General features: G+C 42.0%; 1 protein-coding gene across 1 annotated transcript in view; it reads left to right on the top strand.

Annotated features, from left to right (window-relative positions):
* LOC140356026 (collagen alpha-1(XI) chain-like) overlaps positions 1–18,757 on the top strand; it is a 196,153-nt gene that overhangs the window by 66,415 nt on the left and 110,981 nt on the right. Inside the window, exons 11-13 of the mRNA XM_072440716.1 lie at positions 330–392; positions 5,652–5,726; positions 6,174–6,257. Of these exons, the coding sequence (XP_072296817.1) occupies positions 330–392; positions 5,652–5,726; positions 6,174–6,257 (222 nt within the window). The remainder of the gene's footprint in view (positions 1–329; positions 393–5,651; positions 5,727–6,173; positions 6,258–18,757) is intronic.

Raw genomic sequence — 18,757 nt, 5'->3', positions numbered from 1 at the left:
TGTTGTTGATACTGCTATTGTTTCATTAAAAAATACATTTTTACCAACGAGATTATTGTAGATAAACTCAATGAACTTACTAAACATTACATTTTCTTGACTAAAACAACTGAACATTAGCTGTTGTTTCGCTTGTACTCTGTTGTTTAGCTCGAGGAGAGAGTTGTGTTGTTTTCTTTCTGGAATCATGAGGAAATGGAGAGGGGGATACATTATTTTGAAACTGATTCCTTTTGAACCCTTGTCTTTGTTGGCTGGTTCAGACGGCTCTGTGGTGGGAAAGGCTGGTTAGCGGTGGTAAACACATCTGTCTGTTTCTGCGGTTTCAGGGTGTTCCCGGTACCCCCGGACTGCAGGGCCCCCCTGGCATCCCTGGAGATCACGGTGAGAAGGTAAGTCAAGGCTGGCCTGGTTTCGGGGGTTGATTGGGGCAGTCGTCGGAGGGGCTCTGTTACCCACCATTGCAAATCTCCTCCTGAAACGTGAAACTCCTCCCGCGCTCCGAGCAGTTGAGCGTGGGATAAGGAGGAAACCAAAACATTAAAATAATAGTGGAGAATGTCAAAAATGTCGCTGAAGTTGGGGTTGGTTCCTCACTTCAGCTGATTCGTTTCTGTGGAAGATCGCGTCAGCATATTCCAAGCGACGAGAGGAAGAGCGCTTGGATTGACATTGACTTATACAGTAAATATTAATAAAGCCTTATGATCTGATAGATAGATACTAGAAACATTTCCACTGCGCTTCCTGATCACTTTTGCGTCTTAGTGCAGCTTTGACAGGAGGATTTGTCTGGTAGGATCAGCAGATTGTGTGTCAGGACAGTTTGAGTGAGTGAGTAACAACCCTCAGGACAAAAGCCTCCTCTGTCCTACATCACAGCCAGCGTCCAGGATGAGCATTCCCTCTAGCATCCTAGTTATTCATGAGTAGCAATGAGTTTATGAGCGCCTTTCTTACGCTCTTACAAACAAGAGCTGTGTTTTTTAATAACTAGCATGTTAACGACGCACTTCCTGGTTCGCGGATGATAAAACGCATGATGTATTTATTCTTTATTGATCTAAATTGTGTGTTATTCACGTTGACATAAACTATCATCACGATCGAAAATAATCTTATAAATATCTGCCCCGTTCTTGAACAAAAAAAACAACAAAAAAACACAATGAACACATTTTATTCAGACAACTTGTTTTACGTTTTACATACTCTGTTTTACATTTACGACATGCCACACTTCAATAGTTGAGTCTTTTTTTCCCCCATTTATTTAATTCACATGATTTGATTGTTATTGCTTCAAACTATTTCTTAAATATATAGAGATTAGTTGATGTTTTTAAATCAGAATCCAAAATTATAATGACATCGACACCGACAGCACACAGTTGTCTCATTTTGATTTAAGACTAAGAGCTACTTTTAAAATGTACTCTTTGTTCATATTCAGGACAGGGACTTACAGAACCCTGTCAGAACTGAAGAAGACTGGGATGAGTGGCAAAACACTTTCTTGTACATTATATTGTACTATTTTGCTCAATTACATGGACAAAAATTGGTTAAAGCCACAAAATCCAACCCTAACCACAAAGAAACAAACTATGCTGAAACACTAGTGCTCTATTGTAATTATGAAGTACGACCATATTTGGCGCTTCCTCTGTCAGTATTGAAACCTGGACGTAGAAAGTCTCGAGAGAGACGAGCGGCGCTGGCAAACGGCCGTGCCCATGAATTGCAGAGTCGACGGACGCAGCTGATGGAAAAGTAGAAGTGGAACGCGCCCACTAGACGTTCTCAAACTTTGCTGGGATTAAACCTGTTCAGTTGACGAATCGACCGACGAAAAGTCTGTCATGTCTCCACCCTGGGACTGCGGAATCACTCGGAATCGAATTGAAGCGCAACAACGCCATTTATTGTAGTTACAAGAACACGAAAAGTAATTGGAAAATCCCAAACGTTGTCATAAAATCGACTTAATACAAGATGTTATACAATATTAACGCTTCTTACCGACGCAAAATGTGAACTGAATCTACATTTTTCAATATATTTTACAGCATTTGTTTCATCCTCGGCCTTTCTTTCTTCACCACATTCATTTAACTCCTAAATCATCAGTAGAAGCAGCTTGAAAAATGCATTGCCAGGACAAAAGACACATTGTTCCCAGTGTTTGAGTCATCAGCCGTGTTCTCTCGATGTCCCATGAGAAAAAGTCCCCACGGTGGTGATTGACAAGAGGTATTAAAATTGCTTCTGCAGTTTCGTGGTTTTCCATTGCTCAATTTCCCGCTGGCCCGAGCGTGATTGGCTGACGTTGAGAAGGACCATCTTTCTTCTCTCACGTTCTGCGCTTTTCCCAGGCGGCGCTAACACTAGATGTCACAGTGGTGAGTGTAGCTGCGATGGATGGTGACAATGTGCCGCTGGCAAACTGGAGGAAGATGCGCCAACTTTGGGCCCAACTTGAGTCAAAAGTCTGTGGAACGTGTTTGCGGTTGTCAAGCGCCGAAGAGAGAAGGAAAATACAAACCTGGATTCGTATTGTTAAGGATATGTGTGCACTCAATAAGCAAGTAGCCTGAATTTGTATTATCCCAAAGGACAGATATGTAGATATTTTGTGTGCCATTTCTAAGTACGCCTTATGGCCATAATAGTGGGATAGGATGGTATTGTATAATATAGTAAAGTAGATGATAGTAGCAGTTGCACGGTGGCTACAATAGTTGGTTTTAAATAGTTGGACATGATAACTGCAGAAAACAGCAGTATAAAATGTAACTTAATACTGCTTAAACAGCTCTAGTAGTAGCAGCAGCAGCAGTGGTTGTAGTCAGTAGTAGACTTGTAGTAGTAGTAGTAGTAGTACTATGAGTAGTAGTAGTATAAGTAGTAGTAGTTGTAGTAGTAGTAGTAGTAAGAGTAGTAGTAGTTGTAGAAGTAGTAGTACTAGGAGTAGTAGTAGTAGAAGTAGTAGTAGTTGTAGTAGTAGTCGTACTAGGAGTAGTAGTTGTAGTAGAAGTAGTACTAGGAGTAGTAGTAGTAGAAGTAGTAGTAGTTGTAGTAGTAGTAGTACTAGGAGTAGTAGTTGTAGTAGTAGTAGTACTAGGAGTAGTAGTAGTAGAAGTAGTAGTAGTAGTAGAACTAGGAGTAGTAGTAGTAGTAGTAGAAGTAGTAGTAGTTGTAGTAGTAGTAGTACTAGGAGTAGTAGTTGTAGTAGTAGTAGTACTAGGAGTAGTAGTTGTAGTAGTAGTAGTACTAGGAGTAGTAGTAGTAGTAGTACTAGGAGTAGTAGTAGTAGTAGTAGTAGTAGTTGTAGTAGTAGTAGTACTAGGAGTAGTAGTTGTAGTAGTAGTACTAGGAGTAGTAGTTGTTTTAGTAGTAGTACTAGGAGTAGTAGTAGTAGTAGTAGTAGCGACTGTAATTGTACCATCATAAGCATCAGAAGTAATGACTCTGACAGTAGCTGCAGCTTTAAAGGAAATGTAAAATCCAGAAGTATTTGAAGTATGAACATAGTGCAGTTTGTAGTCGTGGTTGCACTTGTAAGGTATTTGTAGTCAAATCTTTGCAGTTATTTCTAGACTTTAAATCATGGCCAAAAAATCCAGTCCCACCCGGTCCAAGCCTGAGTACGCACTGTCCCAACCCCAGGCTCTGGCCATGAATCAAAACTCCAGTTCATTTTACTTCAGTCATCATGACGTTTGAAGGACACTAAAGTTAAGGACTATGCGTTTATCTCATTTCTATGACGATATGCGTTGTACCGTTGGCGTTGCTGTAGCGGTCGTGTACTTGCTGGACGCCAGTCAGTCCGACCTGCTAACACAACACCATCACCTCCATCAGCATCTGGCAGCCTGGAAAACGCCGGACTTGACGACAGCCCATTTCTCTACGTATTAACCCGAATATAAACACACCAGGGCAAAGTTAGCATGTTAGCGCTCACAGTTTAAATCTTCGGCACACGTCTGGACACATGTTTGGGCCGACAGTGCGCGTCGCGTCGACAAATACAGCTGTTCAAAAAAAAAAACGCAAGCTCGAGTCGACGATGCAGGTCGGATCTTGACAGGAAACAGCTGCGGCGCTAATCCGAGCTAAGCTAAAGTGGACAAACGAGGTGCACCTGGATCAAAGCGAGGCCGGTTTGACAACACGGAGATAAGTCCGAGATGTGTTATGAATGAAGCCACTTTTGAGACCACCAGGGGATTAGTGGGATAGTTTAAGTGCCTTGTCGGGCTGAAAGAAGCTAGGTTGTCACTGTTATTTAGCTCAGAAGAATCCGGAGTTTACCACATTCACCAGAACTGTAGACAGATGATATTACACATTCCTTCAAAAAGAATACAAGAGTTTATTTGCATATACAGTGACTCAAATCCAAAATGGGACAAATTGATGTTGGCTCTGACGCTGAAACAGTCCGTTTTAGTGAAATTGGGTCAAATAACACAATAAACGAATCAAATATATACAATTAAACCTCATTTTACATGGTTTAAACCTTGATTTTATTTAATTACATCCATTTAATCTTGATGTGGGGTCCTGAGTCCGTTTCATGGATTATTTGTGTGTTTTAGTGAAGCAGCACCGACACATGTTTGTTGTTCATTACATTTGTCGTAATATTTCACTTCAACCTCTAGTTTCCAAAGTTGACTTATTACTGTATGATTACTTATTACTGTAGGATTTGTGACGTTTGGTGAAACAAAGCAAAACAAACCACAATTCTCAAACCGCTATGACTATGTTTTTTGTGCATTATTGTCCAGGATAACATTAGATTTAAGACATAGGTATGCGCTAATCGCTAATTGCTAACGGTAACACTAACCTGCACAAAACAATTCTACACGTGGTAAAGTGTTCTCTCGAGGCTCTAGTGTTTACTCATGTTTGGTCGAGTCGTTCTCAGTCGCCAAAACAGTCCTGGGTTTTCATTTTTTTTGCGGGAGCTAATGCTAACGCTGTTTGGAGGCTATTGCTAACGCTCCCATTGACACCGGAGGGGTTTATACAAGTCTAAATACATAACTGAACATAGAATAGATGTGGATTGTGTCATTACACCTCAGTCCGTCCAAAAATCTCTTTTGCTAAGTTTTTTTTTATGTTTTGGCTAACACAAACACAAACATGAAGGCTTTAAATAAAAATCATGTCGCTTAAGGCTTTGAAAGTTAGAAAAGTAGAAAAGTAGTAGCACAATTTCAAAGTTCAAAGATACTATTTGAGCTGTAGTCTATTCTATTTATTCTAGTTGATTGAATTGAGGCGTATGCAGTCTTTTTTTACACTTCCCGCGCTATAAAAGTGCATCTTTCTCATCTAACGACTATTACAAACGTGTCAAAGATCCCGCTGAAAAAACACTTGAAGAAACTTGACGAAAAATACCTAAATATTCCAAACAACAGAGGCTACTTGAATATTCAGAACAGTTCACGAGTAAATTGCTATCAAATGTGTGCATTAGTTTGGTCGTTAAAAACCTCTCACCGCTCTTAACGCTGTTTTCCTTTCTTCGTTTATGGCGCTCGTCCTCAGATAGCACTCGGCGTTTTTTACGACGTACATTCGAACGTGCCATAAACTCCTCTCCCGTCTCGTTTTCCCAGGGTCCTCCAGGCCGTCCCGGTATCCCTGGCTCAGACGGAGTGCCGGGGCCTCCAGGTACCATTCTGATGCTGCCCGTAAGTCTAACGCTTTTTTCAACATTTACCACCGCTTTTCCCCCCAAAAAAATACCTTTAGCTTCTACCTCCGAACCTGCTTCAGGTTCGGCACTCGTCCACGTTCGCCACCTCATTATGCAGCTTTACCTCATGGCGTCGTGGCGAGCCAGGGGGATTTTTTTCGTGTTATTTTCTTTGGGTTACAAATCTTCGAGCTTGTAAATGTCAGCCAACGCAATGGAGTGGAACCATTGACTGCGGCCTTGAAAAGCCGGCGGTGGCACCAAGTCGCCCAAATCTGTAGGTTATTTTTGTACCTACGTGTGTTTCTGTGTGCGTGACGTGCTGACAACTTTACAGGTTTTTTAAAAAATCTGTAAAAAAGTCTGTTTCTGTGTCTGGCTGTGCGTTTTGTCGGGTGAATTTGTTGTTTTAATTTTTGTCTTTGCACGTTGTGTTTGGCAGTTCAGAGCCGGCGGAGAGTCTCATAAAGGGCCCGTGGTGTCGGCGCAAGAGGCTCAAGCCCAGGCCATACTGTCCCAGGCCAGGGTGAGTGCAAGATGTGCTGCTTCTGGTTCACAATCTCTGGATAAATATACCTTTACAAGAGGTTTACTGAGGGGGGTTTAACATGTGAGTTTGACCCGTATGTTTTACTATTGAGCTCGGATTATATGACCCGCTCTGTTTATTTATGCATTTTAATCTTATTAAGCGAGGAAATGTCTTCTTGGCACAGGAAAAACCCAGCTTTTTATTCCAGATATAGTTTTACCAGGCTTTAACAATGCGACTGAACAGTGGAAAAAAATACCGTTCTATGTAACATTTTAAACTCTTTACGATCAAGTTACTTCTGATCAAACGAGCAACTTCTAAACTATATGTTGTTTCTTACTTCTGTTTGTATCTAGAGATTGTGTGTTTTTTCATGGCCGATTTCGATTCAGTTTATTTAGAATACATATTTTGAGGCCGGTTTTGATCATTTTCTCCAAATTATGTTATTTAATGTACTAAAAACTCCTCCACAAACCTATTAAAGAGCAGTGCAGTCCTGCTTTGTTTAACCTGTAGAGCGCAGCCAAAATATCTCCTGTGCTGGGAAAAGAAGGCCAATATTATAATCTATTTATATTCATTTTATTCTGTATTACATTCCAATAGTAACCAATTAACTCCACATTTTAGTATTGATTAAGATTGGCCGATGTCAACTCATAATTAACCTAATAAAAAACCTTTCAGTCGTGCAAAGTAACGAAGCACAAATATATGTATCTGAACTTAAATACTGTACTTTTTACTTTTACTTCATTACATTTTGTACTTTCTACTCCAGTACATGTTTGAAAAGAACTGAACATTATGCTCATAAATAAGTTTGGAAACTTTGAGAATTTGATTGATCCAAAAAAACAAAACAAAGTAAAATCATTACACTATTTAATTGTCATCAAAGGTCTGTGCGGAGTACTTTTTACTAACCCAACATGTACTTCAAATCTTTTATTATCGTAGATTTTTGTGACATTTTTAATTAAACTTGAGTAAATCAACTCTTTGCTCTTGTATCTGTATCTAAATCTTATCTAAAGTATCTAACTGTATATCACAAAAAAAACAAAAAAAAAACTCTTTAATAACCCGCAAATTCCCTTATAGTACAGTAAATACTATACCGTGGGACATTTTTGAACACTATAAAGCTGAGCAAACCCATTTCTATTCCCATTACAACGCTAAAGGTTTATCACACAGTTCAACCCAACATAAGGAAACAGACTCGAGTTGAAAACAACCCCCAAATCGCCCGTGCGGTGCTATAGGCTGCATAATGCACACAGAATACGGGGGCGCGGGGAGGCCTGGTTATACTGGGGAGTACATAAAGCTTTAGCAGATGTTCACACCCACACAGGGGCCTGCTGGGTAATCACTGCAGTGCGGAGTAACAGGATGAACTGCGAGGCTTGAAGCGGGAGGCGCGATCGGCTCGGAGACACATGGAGGTCGTTACGGGGAATATTCACACATTCACAAGTCGCTAAATGACGCTAAAAGGTCAACAACGCCGCCGTTTATTCACGTACGGGCGGCTCCAGACGCCTCGGCACATGGGCCGGGGTGCAGCTCACGGGGAAATGTGACTCAAACGTGTGCGATATCCAGGGTTTATGTCGTTGTGTTAAAGAAAAGCCGTTGGATCGACTCGCGGCGATGAATTTGTGTTTGAATGGCTGTGTTCGGAGGAGCGGATGATGCAGGTTGGCGGCCACGTTTCTGTCAGGCCGCCTCCAGGACAGCTGTGGCCAAGTTCTCCAACAAAGTGAATGAATACCGTATTTTTTGGAGTATAAGTCGCACTGGAGTATAAGTCGCACCAGCCAAAAAATGCATAATAAAGAAGAAAAACACATATATAAGTCGTACTGGAGTATGTAATGCAGTTGCAAGTGTGAAAATAACAAATAATATCACATATAAGTCACTCCAGAGTATAAGTATATAAGTATAAATATAAGTATAAGTCGCACCCCGGCCAAAACTATGAAAAAAGGTGCGACTTATATTCGGAAAATACGGTAATGCAATGGCAAGAATCTTATAGTGTCCAAAAATACACTGTAGAAATTCAGTTATTCAAATTAGAAAATGTAACGGGTTTATTGGAGGTAAAAAGGAGTTTCAAAGCTCAATTTCAATAAATAATGTATCGATCGCAACGGTTTTTACACCTTGACGCTGTAAAAAATGTCCAATCCAAACTAGCCAAAACGAACTGTAGAACAAGCTCTGTGGAAAATAACAGGAAAGTTTAAATTACTTGAATCAGGAGCGTTTAAACTTGATTCGAGAAGTAAAACTATCAGAACAAACTGTTCTATCTCATCCAAATGAAGAAAAGATCATCTTGTTAGGCCCGAGCCCCAGCAGGGCGGAGGGCCTATTGCTCCCGCAACGCTGCCGAAGGCAGCGTTGCAACTGTCTGACCAAACATGCGGGCGCAGCCCGCATGTTTGGTACCCCGTCGCCCCTGGCAAGTACAGTGAACTAGCCCATGCCGAAGGCATGGATCATGCATACTTACTCCTGCTATGACAGAAATAGTCAACAATTAGTGAATGGGCGTAGCCCATTCACTAATTGTTGACAACAGCAGCGCGAAGCGCTGCATTCCTCCAAAAACCCTCCTGGTATCGTCCCGTACGCGAGAATCCATGCCACATGCATGGGCCATGCTTGTATCTGCTCAAATCAATGGAAGTCTATGCGGAGTGGGCGGGGCATCCCGACGGAATAGGGAGTGACGAGCGCGTAAGCGCTCGTAATGATGATTCCACCCCATGGCGGCATCGGGAAGGCTTAGAGCTTTCAAACGATGTATAATTTGTTGTTATAGTGGAAACGGCTATATTGTTTTTGCTAAAAATATTATTATTATTAGGCCCGAGCCCCAGCAGGGCGGAGGGCCTATTGCTCCCGCAACGCTGCCGAAGGCAGCGTTGCAACTGTCTGACCAAACATGCGGGCGCAGCCCGCATGTTTGGTGCCCCGTCGCCCCTGGCAAGTACAGTGAACTAGCCCATGCCGAAGGCATGGATCATGCATACTTACTCCTGCTATGACAGAAATAGTCAACAATTAGTGAATGGGCGTAGCCCATTCACTAATTGTTGACAACAGCAGCGCGAAGCGCTGCATTCCTTCAAAAACCCTCCTGGCATTGTCCCGTATGCGAGAATCCATGCCGCAGGCATGGGCCATGCTTGTATCTGCTCAAATCAATGGAAGTCTATGGGGAGTGAGCGGGGCATCCCGACGGAATAGGGAGTGACGAGCGCGTAAGCGCTCGTAATGATGATTCCACCCCATGGCGGCATCGGGAAGGCTTAGAGCTTTCAAACGATGTATAATTTGTTGTTATAGTGGAAACGGCTATATTGTTTTTGCTAAAAATATTATTATTATTTTTCTTGTTCTTCATCGCTTTGAACTCTAATTTGACCCCCTGAACATGCTCAAAAACTCACCAAACTTTGCCCAAAATTCAGAATCGGCGAAAAATTTAATTTTTTCTGGGCCATTTATTTTTTCGTAAAAAAATGGCGCGACAGCGCCACCGACAAAAGTCAAAATACATTGCGCCTATGGGAGACGCCCCGAGGTCAACTTTGACGTAAAGCTACGAAATTCGGGACACGCATTCCTCTCGTGAGGACAAACAAAAAAAATCATTGTGGCCACGCCCCCAGACTTACCCTATGGCCGCCATCTTCCTTTGAAAATGAAAACACGCTGTGTTAGCCATTTTGTTCACGTCAAACTTTGACGAACTCCTCCTAGGGCGTTTTGCCCACCAACTTCAAAATCGGCGTACGTTCTCTGGACAAGTGGGGCATCTAAAGTTATCCAATTTTTTGAGATACCTTTTACGGTCTGTGTGCGGCGCAGCCGCAAAGTTGGACAACTTATTTTGGAATATTGCAGATCTAAAAATTGCTCCCATTTGATCAAAACCAGTCCGATTAGGACCAAATTTGAATCAGTTGTTAAACGTTCTAGTTTGGACCAGTTTAGGCTGACAAAATTGAAATGGGCGCGATAGCGCCCCCTACAGAGTGACCTTTAAATTAACATTGAAGGTCAAAAATTTGTTTTACCAAAATTTTCTAAACTTTACCCAAAATTCTATTTTGGCGTCCCGATCAAAAAAGCCAATCAGACAAATGCCTTAATTTTTACGGCGTAGTCGTAGCGATGACATAAATCTCCCATGTTATCCCTATGGGAAAACCGCTAAATCTCTCGAATATCCACATTTTTCTGTTTCAAACTTTGACGAACTCCTCCTAGTGCGTTTTGCCCACCGACCTCAAAATCGGTGTACGTCCTCTAGACAAGTGGGGCATCTAAAGTTATCCAAATTTTAAGGATAGCTTTTAAGGTCTCTGTGCGACGGAGCCTCAAACGTTTACCAGAATTCTGACTATTTGGCCTTCAGAGTGGCCTATAAACAATAGAGTTTTTCCAAATGACATGATATTTTGCACAAAATTCTAATTTGCCATCCTGATCATAAAAGTATGAGAGACAAAGTCATATTTTGTACAGCGTAACCGTAGCCATGACAGAAATATCCCATGTTATCCTTATGGGAAAATCGCGAAATCCCTCAAATCACCACATTTTTACGCTTCACACTTTAACAAACTCCTCCTAGGGCGATTGTCCGATCAAACTCATATTTAGGGAAAATCATCTATACAAGCGGGGCATCAAAAGCTATCCATATTTTTATTCTAAGTGCTACGGTCTCTGTGTGGCGGACCCGCAAATATATGTCAGAAATGGGAAAACAGCGAAATCTCTAAAATGACCACATTTTTACGCTTCACACTTTAACAAACTCCTCCTAGGGCGATAGCTCGATCAAGTTCATATTTGGGGGAAATCATCTACACAAGGGAAGCATCAAAAGTTAGTCATATTTGGATTCTAAGTGCTACAGTCTCTGTGCCGTGGAGCTGCAAATATACTGTCACAAATGGGAAAAACGCTAAATCTATGAAATGTTCAAATTTATGCTTCACACTTTAACAAACTCCTCCGTGGGCAATAGCTCGATCAAGCTTTACTTTGGGAAATATCATCTACACAAGCGGGGCATCAAAAGTTATCCATATTTATATTCTAAGTGCTACGGTTTCTGTGCGGCGGAGCAGCAAATTTGACTGACACTTGTGTTCATTTGCACTGGATTGGCCATGTCCAATGTGTCTCCGTCTGTCAAGTTCTTTTTAATTCAACACAATAAGGGCGCCATCTTTATCAAGTCGAAAGCGCAGAGTTGGAAGGCCGGCGGCCCGCGAGGGCCGTTGGATGCCGCTTGCGGCTTTAATTAGGCCCGAGCGCCACAAGCTGGCGAGAGGCCTATTAATCTCGTAAGGCCGTGCGAAGCACGGCTGCGAAAGTGCGCACGTAGTGCGCACGAAATCGAGCGCGAAGCGCTCGCCCACTTCCAAACACTCACTAACGCACTCCTCCACTCATGCACGCCCCATGCATACTAATTAGTTGTAGGAAAATGGAACATTACCGTTGTAAACGGGCGAAGCCCGTGCAAAAGTTCGCACTAAACGAGCACTTTACATTGGGATGACGACCGCTTCGCGGTCGTCATCCCCATATAAAGCACTCATTTGCGCTAAGTAGCTCACGAATACGTTCCCCATCTCTTGCATGTTCCGTGCATATAAGCATGTAATGCAAAAATTGAACATTATTACTGTATAGAGGGCCAAAAACACAAAGTGGGCGGAGCCCACTCAAAATTATCGAAAGTACCCGTCAGTGACCAGGGACCCACACCATGAGGTAGGAAAGCGCGAGCGCTTTCCGAAAATGTATAGTTTATGATATTTGAAAAATGGGAAACATTGTTTTCGCATCGGAATATTATTCTTTCTTTCTTTCTTTCTTTCTTTCTTCTTCTCGGGACCAACCCCCCTATTTTTCACCCAGTGAACATTGACGAAAAGTCACAAAAATTTGCACACCTCTAAAAATCGTGCCTCTCTACATTCTGGCTATTTCCCTTTTCTAAAATAAAAAAAATTGGCGCGTCAGCGCCACCAAATGTACCAAAAATGCATTGAGAGATGGGAAATGACCCAAAAAAAATCTGATCGTAGAATCATGAAATTTGGCGCAGAGGTAGATGGTGACAAGAGAAGTAAAAAATATTATTACGGCAACGCCGTCCCCCGAACCAAATGTCGGCCATATTGCTTCAAAAATGGCTAAACATGACTTCGGAGTTTTTCCAAACGTCGTACTTTTACGAACTCCTCCCAGGGCGTTGGCCCTAAAAAGCTGAAATTTGGTGAAAATGCTACTGAGGAGTGGGACATCAAAAGTTATCCAAATTACATTGATACCTCTCACGGTCTCTGTGCGGCGAAGCCGCAAACTGTAACTAAAATTTCAGAAATCTCCCATATTTAAAATTTCTGCCGTTTGCGCAGATAAAGTCCGAATTGCATCAAATTAGAATCAGTTGTTAAACTCTTTGCCCTAAACCTACTTGAAGTGAAATTAATTAATTTGGCGCGACAGCGCCCCCTATAGATTTTATATGGAGGTTAAATGTTTAGTTTTGCGAAATTATCTGAAATTTGACACACAACTTAATTTTAGCATCCCCATCAAAAAAGTAAATGAGACCCATGTCATAATTGTTATGGCTTTGCCGTAGCGATGATCGAAACCTCCCATGTTATTCCAATGGGGAAATCACCAGAATATGCTTACACTTATAAATACTTTCACCAACTCCTCCTAGGGCGTCAGCCCTATTAACGTGAAATTTGGGGAGACTCATCTTCAGGTGTGGACCATCAAAAGTTATCCTAATTTTTATTCTAAGAGTCACGGTCTGTGCGTGAAAGCCGCACATTTTGCCAAGAATTCAAAATAAAATTGCTTTTTGATGGTAAAACAAAGGGGAGAAGATGTGACAGCGTCACAGATTCAGCAGTAGGCGTAATAAAAGGACAATTGGGGCGCGTTAGCGCCCCCTCCTCTTGCGGCGTGGCGGCGGCGTAGCGAGGGCCGATCATTGCCGCTTGCGGCTATATTTTTTATTATTTTTCTTGTTCTTCTGCTTTTTGAGCTCTAATTTGACCCCCTGAACATGCTCAAAAACTCACCAAACTTTGCCCAAAATTCAGAATCGGCGAAAAATTTGATTTTTTCAGGGCCATTTTTTTTTCGTCAAAAAATGGCGCGACAGCGCCACCGACAAAAGTCAAAATACATTGCGCCTATGGGAGACGCCCCGAGGTCAACTTTGGCGTAAAGCTACGAAATTCGGGACACGCATTCATCTCGTGAGGACAAAAAAAAAAAAACATTGTGACCACGCCCCCAGACTTACCCTATGGCCGCCATCTTCCTTTGAAAATGAACACACGCTGTGTTAGCCATTTTGTTCACGTCAAACTTTGACGAACTCCTCCTAGGGCGTTTTGCCCACCAACTTCAAAATCGGCGTACGTCCTCTGGACAAGTGGGGCATCTAAAGTTATCCAATTTTTTGAGATACCTTTTACGGTCTGTGTGCGGCGCAGCCGCAAAGTTGGACAACTTATTTTGGAATATTGCAGATCTAAAAATTGCTCCCATTTGATCAAAACGAGTCCGATTAGGACCAAATTTGAATCAGTTGTTAAACTTTCTAGTTTGGACCAGTTTAGGCTGACAAAATTGAAATGGCCGCGATAGCGCCCCCTACAGAGTGACCTTTAAATTAACATTGAAGGTCAAAAATTAGTTTTACCAAAATGTTCTAAACTTTACCCAAAATTCTATTTTGGCGTCCCGATCAAAAAAGCCAATCAGACAAATGCCTTATTTTTTACGGCGTAGTCGTAGCGATGACAGAAACCTGCCATGTTATCCCTATGGGAAAACCACAAAATCTCTCAAATATCCACATTTTTATGTTTCACACTTTAACGAACTCCTCCTAGTGCGTTTTGCCCACGAACCTCAAAATCGGTGTACGTCCTCTAGACAAGTGGGGCATCTAAAGTTATCCAAATTTTAAGGATAACTTTTACGGTCTCTGTGCGACGGAGCCGCAAACGTTTCCCAGAATTCTGACTATTTGGCCTTCAGAGTGGCCTATAAACAATAGAGTTTTTCCAAATGACATGATATTTTGAACAAAATTCTAATTTGCCATCCTGATCATAAAAGTATGAGAGCCAAAGTCATATTTTGTACGGCGTAACCGAAGCGTTGACAGAAACATCCCATGTTATCCTTATGGGAAAATTGTAGAATCGCTCAAATCACCACATTTTTACGCTTCACACTTTAACAAACTCCTCCTAGGGCGATTGCCCGATCAAGCCCATATTTGGGGAAAATCATCTTCACAAACGGGGCATCAAAAGTTAGTCATATTTTGATTTTAAGTGCTACGGTCTCTGTGTGGCGGACCCGCAAATATATGTCAGAAATGGGAAAACAGCGAAATCTCTAAAATGACCACATTTTTACGCTTCACACTTTAACGAACTCCTCCTTGGGCGATTGCCCGATCAAGCCCATATTTGGGGAAAATCATCTTCACAAGCGGGGCATCAAAAGTTAGTCATATTTTGATTTTAAGTGGTACGGTCTCTGTGCCGTGGAGCTGCAAATATACTGTCACAAATGGGAAAAACGCCAAATCCTTGAAATGTTCACATTTACGCTTCACACTTTAACAAACTCCTCCCTGGGCAATAGCCCGATCAAGCTTTACTTTGGGAAATATCATTTACACAAGCGCGGCATCAAAAGTTATCCATACTTTTATTCCAAGTGCTACGGTCTCTGTGCGGCGGCGCAGCAAATTTGACTGACACTTGTGTTGATTTGCACTGGATTGGCCATGTCCAATGTGTCGCCGTCTGTCAAGTTCTTTTTTAATTCAACACAATAAGGGCGCCATCTTTATCAAGTCGAAAGCGCAGAGTCGGAAGGCCGGCGGCCCGCGAGGGCCGTTGGATGCCGCTTGCGGCTTTAATTTTTCTTGTTCTTCTTCAGCGCTTTGATCTCTAATTTGACCCCCTGAACATGCTCAAAAACTCACCAAACTTTGCCCAAAATTCAGAATCGGCGAAATTTTGTTTTTTTTCTGGGCCATTTTTTTTTTCGTTAAAAAATGGCGCAACAGCGCCACCGACAAAAGTCAAAATACATTGCGCCTATGGGAGACGCCCCGAGGTCAACTTTGGCGTAAAGCTACGAAATTCGGAACACGCATTCCTCTCGTGAGGACAAACAAAAAAATTCATTGTAGCCACGCCCCCAGACTTACCCTATGGCCGCCATCTTCCTTTGAAAATGAAAACACGCTGTGTTAGCCATTTTGTTCACGTCAAACTTTGACGAACTCCTCCTAGGGCGTTTTGCCCACCAACTTCAAAATCGGTGTACGTCCTCTGGACAAGTGGGGCATCTAAAGTTATCCAATTTTTTGAGATACCTTTTACGGTCTGTGTGCGGCGCAGCCGCAAAGTTGGACAACTTATTTTGGAATATTGCAGATCTAAAAATTGCTCCCATTTGATCAAAACCAGTCCGATTAGGACCAAATTTGAATCAGTTGTTAAACTTTCTAGTTTGGACCAGTTTAGGCTGACAAAATTGAAATGGCCGCGATAGCGCCCCCTACAGAGTGACCTTTAAATTAACATTGAAGGTCAAAAATTAGTTTTACCAAAATTGTCTAAACTTTACCCAAAATTCTATTTTGCCGTCCCGATCACAAAAGCCAATCACAAAAATGCCTAAATTTTTACGGCGTAGTCGTAGCGATGACAGAAACCTCCCATGTTATCCCTATGGGAAAACCACAAAATCTCTCAAATTACCACATTTTTATGTTTTACACTTTAACGAAGTCCTCCTAGTGCGTTTTGCCCACCAACCTCTAAATCGCTGTACGTCCTCTAGACAAGTGGTGCATCTAAAGTTATCCAAATTTTAAGGATAACTTTTACGGTCTCTGTGCGACGGAGCCGCAAACGTTTCCCAGAATTCTGACTATTTGGCCTTCAGAGTGGCCTATAAACAATAGAGTTTTTCCAAATGACATGATATTTTGAACAAAATTCTAATTTGCCATCCTGATCATAAAAGTATGAGAGCCAAAGTCATATTTTGTACGGCGTAACCGTAGCGATGACAGAAATATCCCATGTTATCCTTATGGGAAAATCGCAGAATCGCTCAAATCACCACATTTTTACGCTTCACACTTTAATGAACTCCTCCTAGGGCGATTGTCCGATCAAGTTCATATTTGGAGAATATCATCTACACAAGCGGGGCATCAAAACTTACCCATATTTTGATTCTAAGTGCTACGGTCTCTGTGTGGCGGACCCGCAAATATATGTCACAAATGGGAAAACAGCGAAATCTCTAAAATGACCACATTTTTACGCTTCACACTTTAACGAACTCCTCCTAGGGCAATAGCTCGATCAAGCTCATATTTGGGGAGAATCATCTACACAAGCGGGGCATCAAAAGTTAGTCATATTTTGATTTTAAGTGGTACGGTCTTTGTGCCGTGGAGCTGCAAATATACTGTCACAAATGGGAAAAACGCCAAATCCTTGAAATGTTCACATTTACGCTACACACTTTAACAAACTCCTCCCTGGGCAATAGCTCGATCAAGCTTTACTTTGGGAAATATCATCTACACAAGCGCGGCATCAAAAGTTATCCATACTTTTATTCCAAGTGCTACGGTCTCTGTGCGGCGGCGCAGCAAATTTGACTGACACTTGTGTTGATTTGCACTGGATTGGCCATGTCCAATGTGTCGCCGTCTGTCAAGTTCTTTTTTTATTCAACACAATAAGGGCGCCATCTTTATCAAGTCGAAAGTCGAGTCGGAAGGCCGGCGGCCTGCGAGGGCCGTTGGATGCCGCTTGCGGCTTTAATTTTTATTATTCTTCTTTCTTCTGCTCTTTGAGCTCTAATTTGACCCCCTGAACATGCTCAAAAACTCACCAAACTTTGCCCAAAATTCAGAATCGGCGAAAAATTTAGTTTTTTCTGGGCCATTTTTTTTTTCGTTAAAAAATGGCGCGACAGCGCCACCGACAAAAGTCAAAATACATTGCGCCTATGGGAGACGCCCCGGGGTCAACTTTGCCGTAGAGCTACGAAATTCGGGACACGCATTCCTCTCTTGAGGACAATTTTTTTTTTTTTATTGTGGCCACGCCCCCAGACTTACCCTATGCCCGCCATCTTCCTTTGAAAATGAAAAAAAGCTGAGTTAGCCATTTTGTTCACGTCAAACTTTGACGAACTCCTCCTAGGGCGTTTTGCCCACCAACTTCAAAATCGGCGTACGTCCTCTGGACAAGTGGGGCATCTAAAGTTATCCAAATTTTTGGGATACCTTTTACGGTCTACGTGCGGCGCAGCCACAAAATTGGACAACTTATTTTGGGATAATGCTAATCCAAAAATTGCTCCCATTTGATCAAAACGAGTCCGATTTGGACCAAATTTGAATCAGTTGTTAAACTATCCAGTTTGGACCAGTTTATGATGACAAAATTGAAATGGGCCTGATAGCGCCCCCTACAGAGTGACCTTTGAATTAACATTGAAGGTCAAAAATTAGTTTTACCAAAATGTTCTAAACTTTACCCAAAATTCTATTTGGCCATCCCGATCAAAAAACCCAATGAGACAAATGCCTTAATTTTTACGGCGTAGTCGTAGCGATGACAGAAACCTCCCATGTTATCCCTATGGGAAAACCGCAAAATCTCTCAAATTACCACATTTTTATGTTTCACACTTTAATGAACTCCTCCTAGTGCGTTTTGCCCACCAACCTCAAAATCGGTGTACGTCCTCTAGACAAGTGGTGTATCTAAAGTTATCCAAATTTGAAGGATTACTTTTACGGTCTCTGTGCGACGGAGCCGCAAACGTTTCCCAGAATTCTGACTATTTGGCCTTCAGAGTGGCTTATAAACAATAGAGTTTTTCCAAATGACATGATATTTTGAACAAAATTCTAATTTGCCATCCTGATCATACAAGTATGAGAGCCAAAGCCATATTTTGTACGGCGTAACCGTAGCAATGACAGAAACATCCCATGTTATCCTTATGGGAAAATCGCAAAATCGCTCATATCACCACATTTTTACGCTTCACACTTTAACGAGCTCCTCCCAAGGCGATAGCTCGATCAAGTTCATATTTGGGGAAATCATCTACACAAACGGGGCCTCAAAAGTTATCCATATTTTGATTTTAAGTGCTACGGTCTCTGTGCCGTGGAGCTGCAAATATACTGTCACAAATGGGAAAAACGCCAAATCCTTGAAATGTTCACATTTACGCTTCACACTTTAACAAACTCCTAGTGCGTTTGGCCCACCGATCTCAAAATCGGTGTACGTCCTCTAGACAAGTGGGGCATCTAAAGTTATTCAAATTTTATGGATAAC

Source organism: Eucyclogobius newberryi, unplaced genomic scaffold (assembly GCF_026437365.1).
Source record: "Eucyclogobius newberryi isolate DKJ021-1_F unplaced genomic scaffold, fEucNew1.0.hap1 SCAF_12, whole genome shotgun sequence".
Taxonomy (NCBI): Eukaryota; Metazoa; Chordata; class Actinopteri; order Gobiiformes; family Gobiidae; genus Eucyclogobius; species Eucyclogobius newberryi.
The sequence above is the reverse complement of the archived record's forward strand: the minus strand, read 5'-3'. Positions and strand labels throughout refer to the sequence as shown.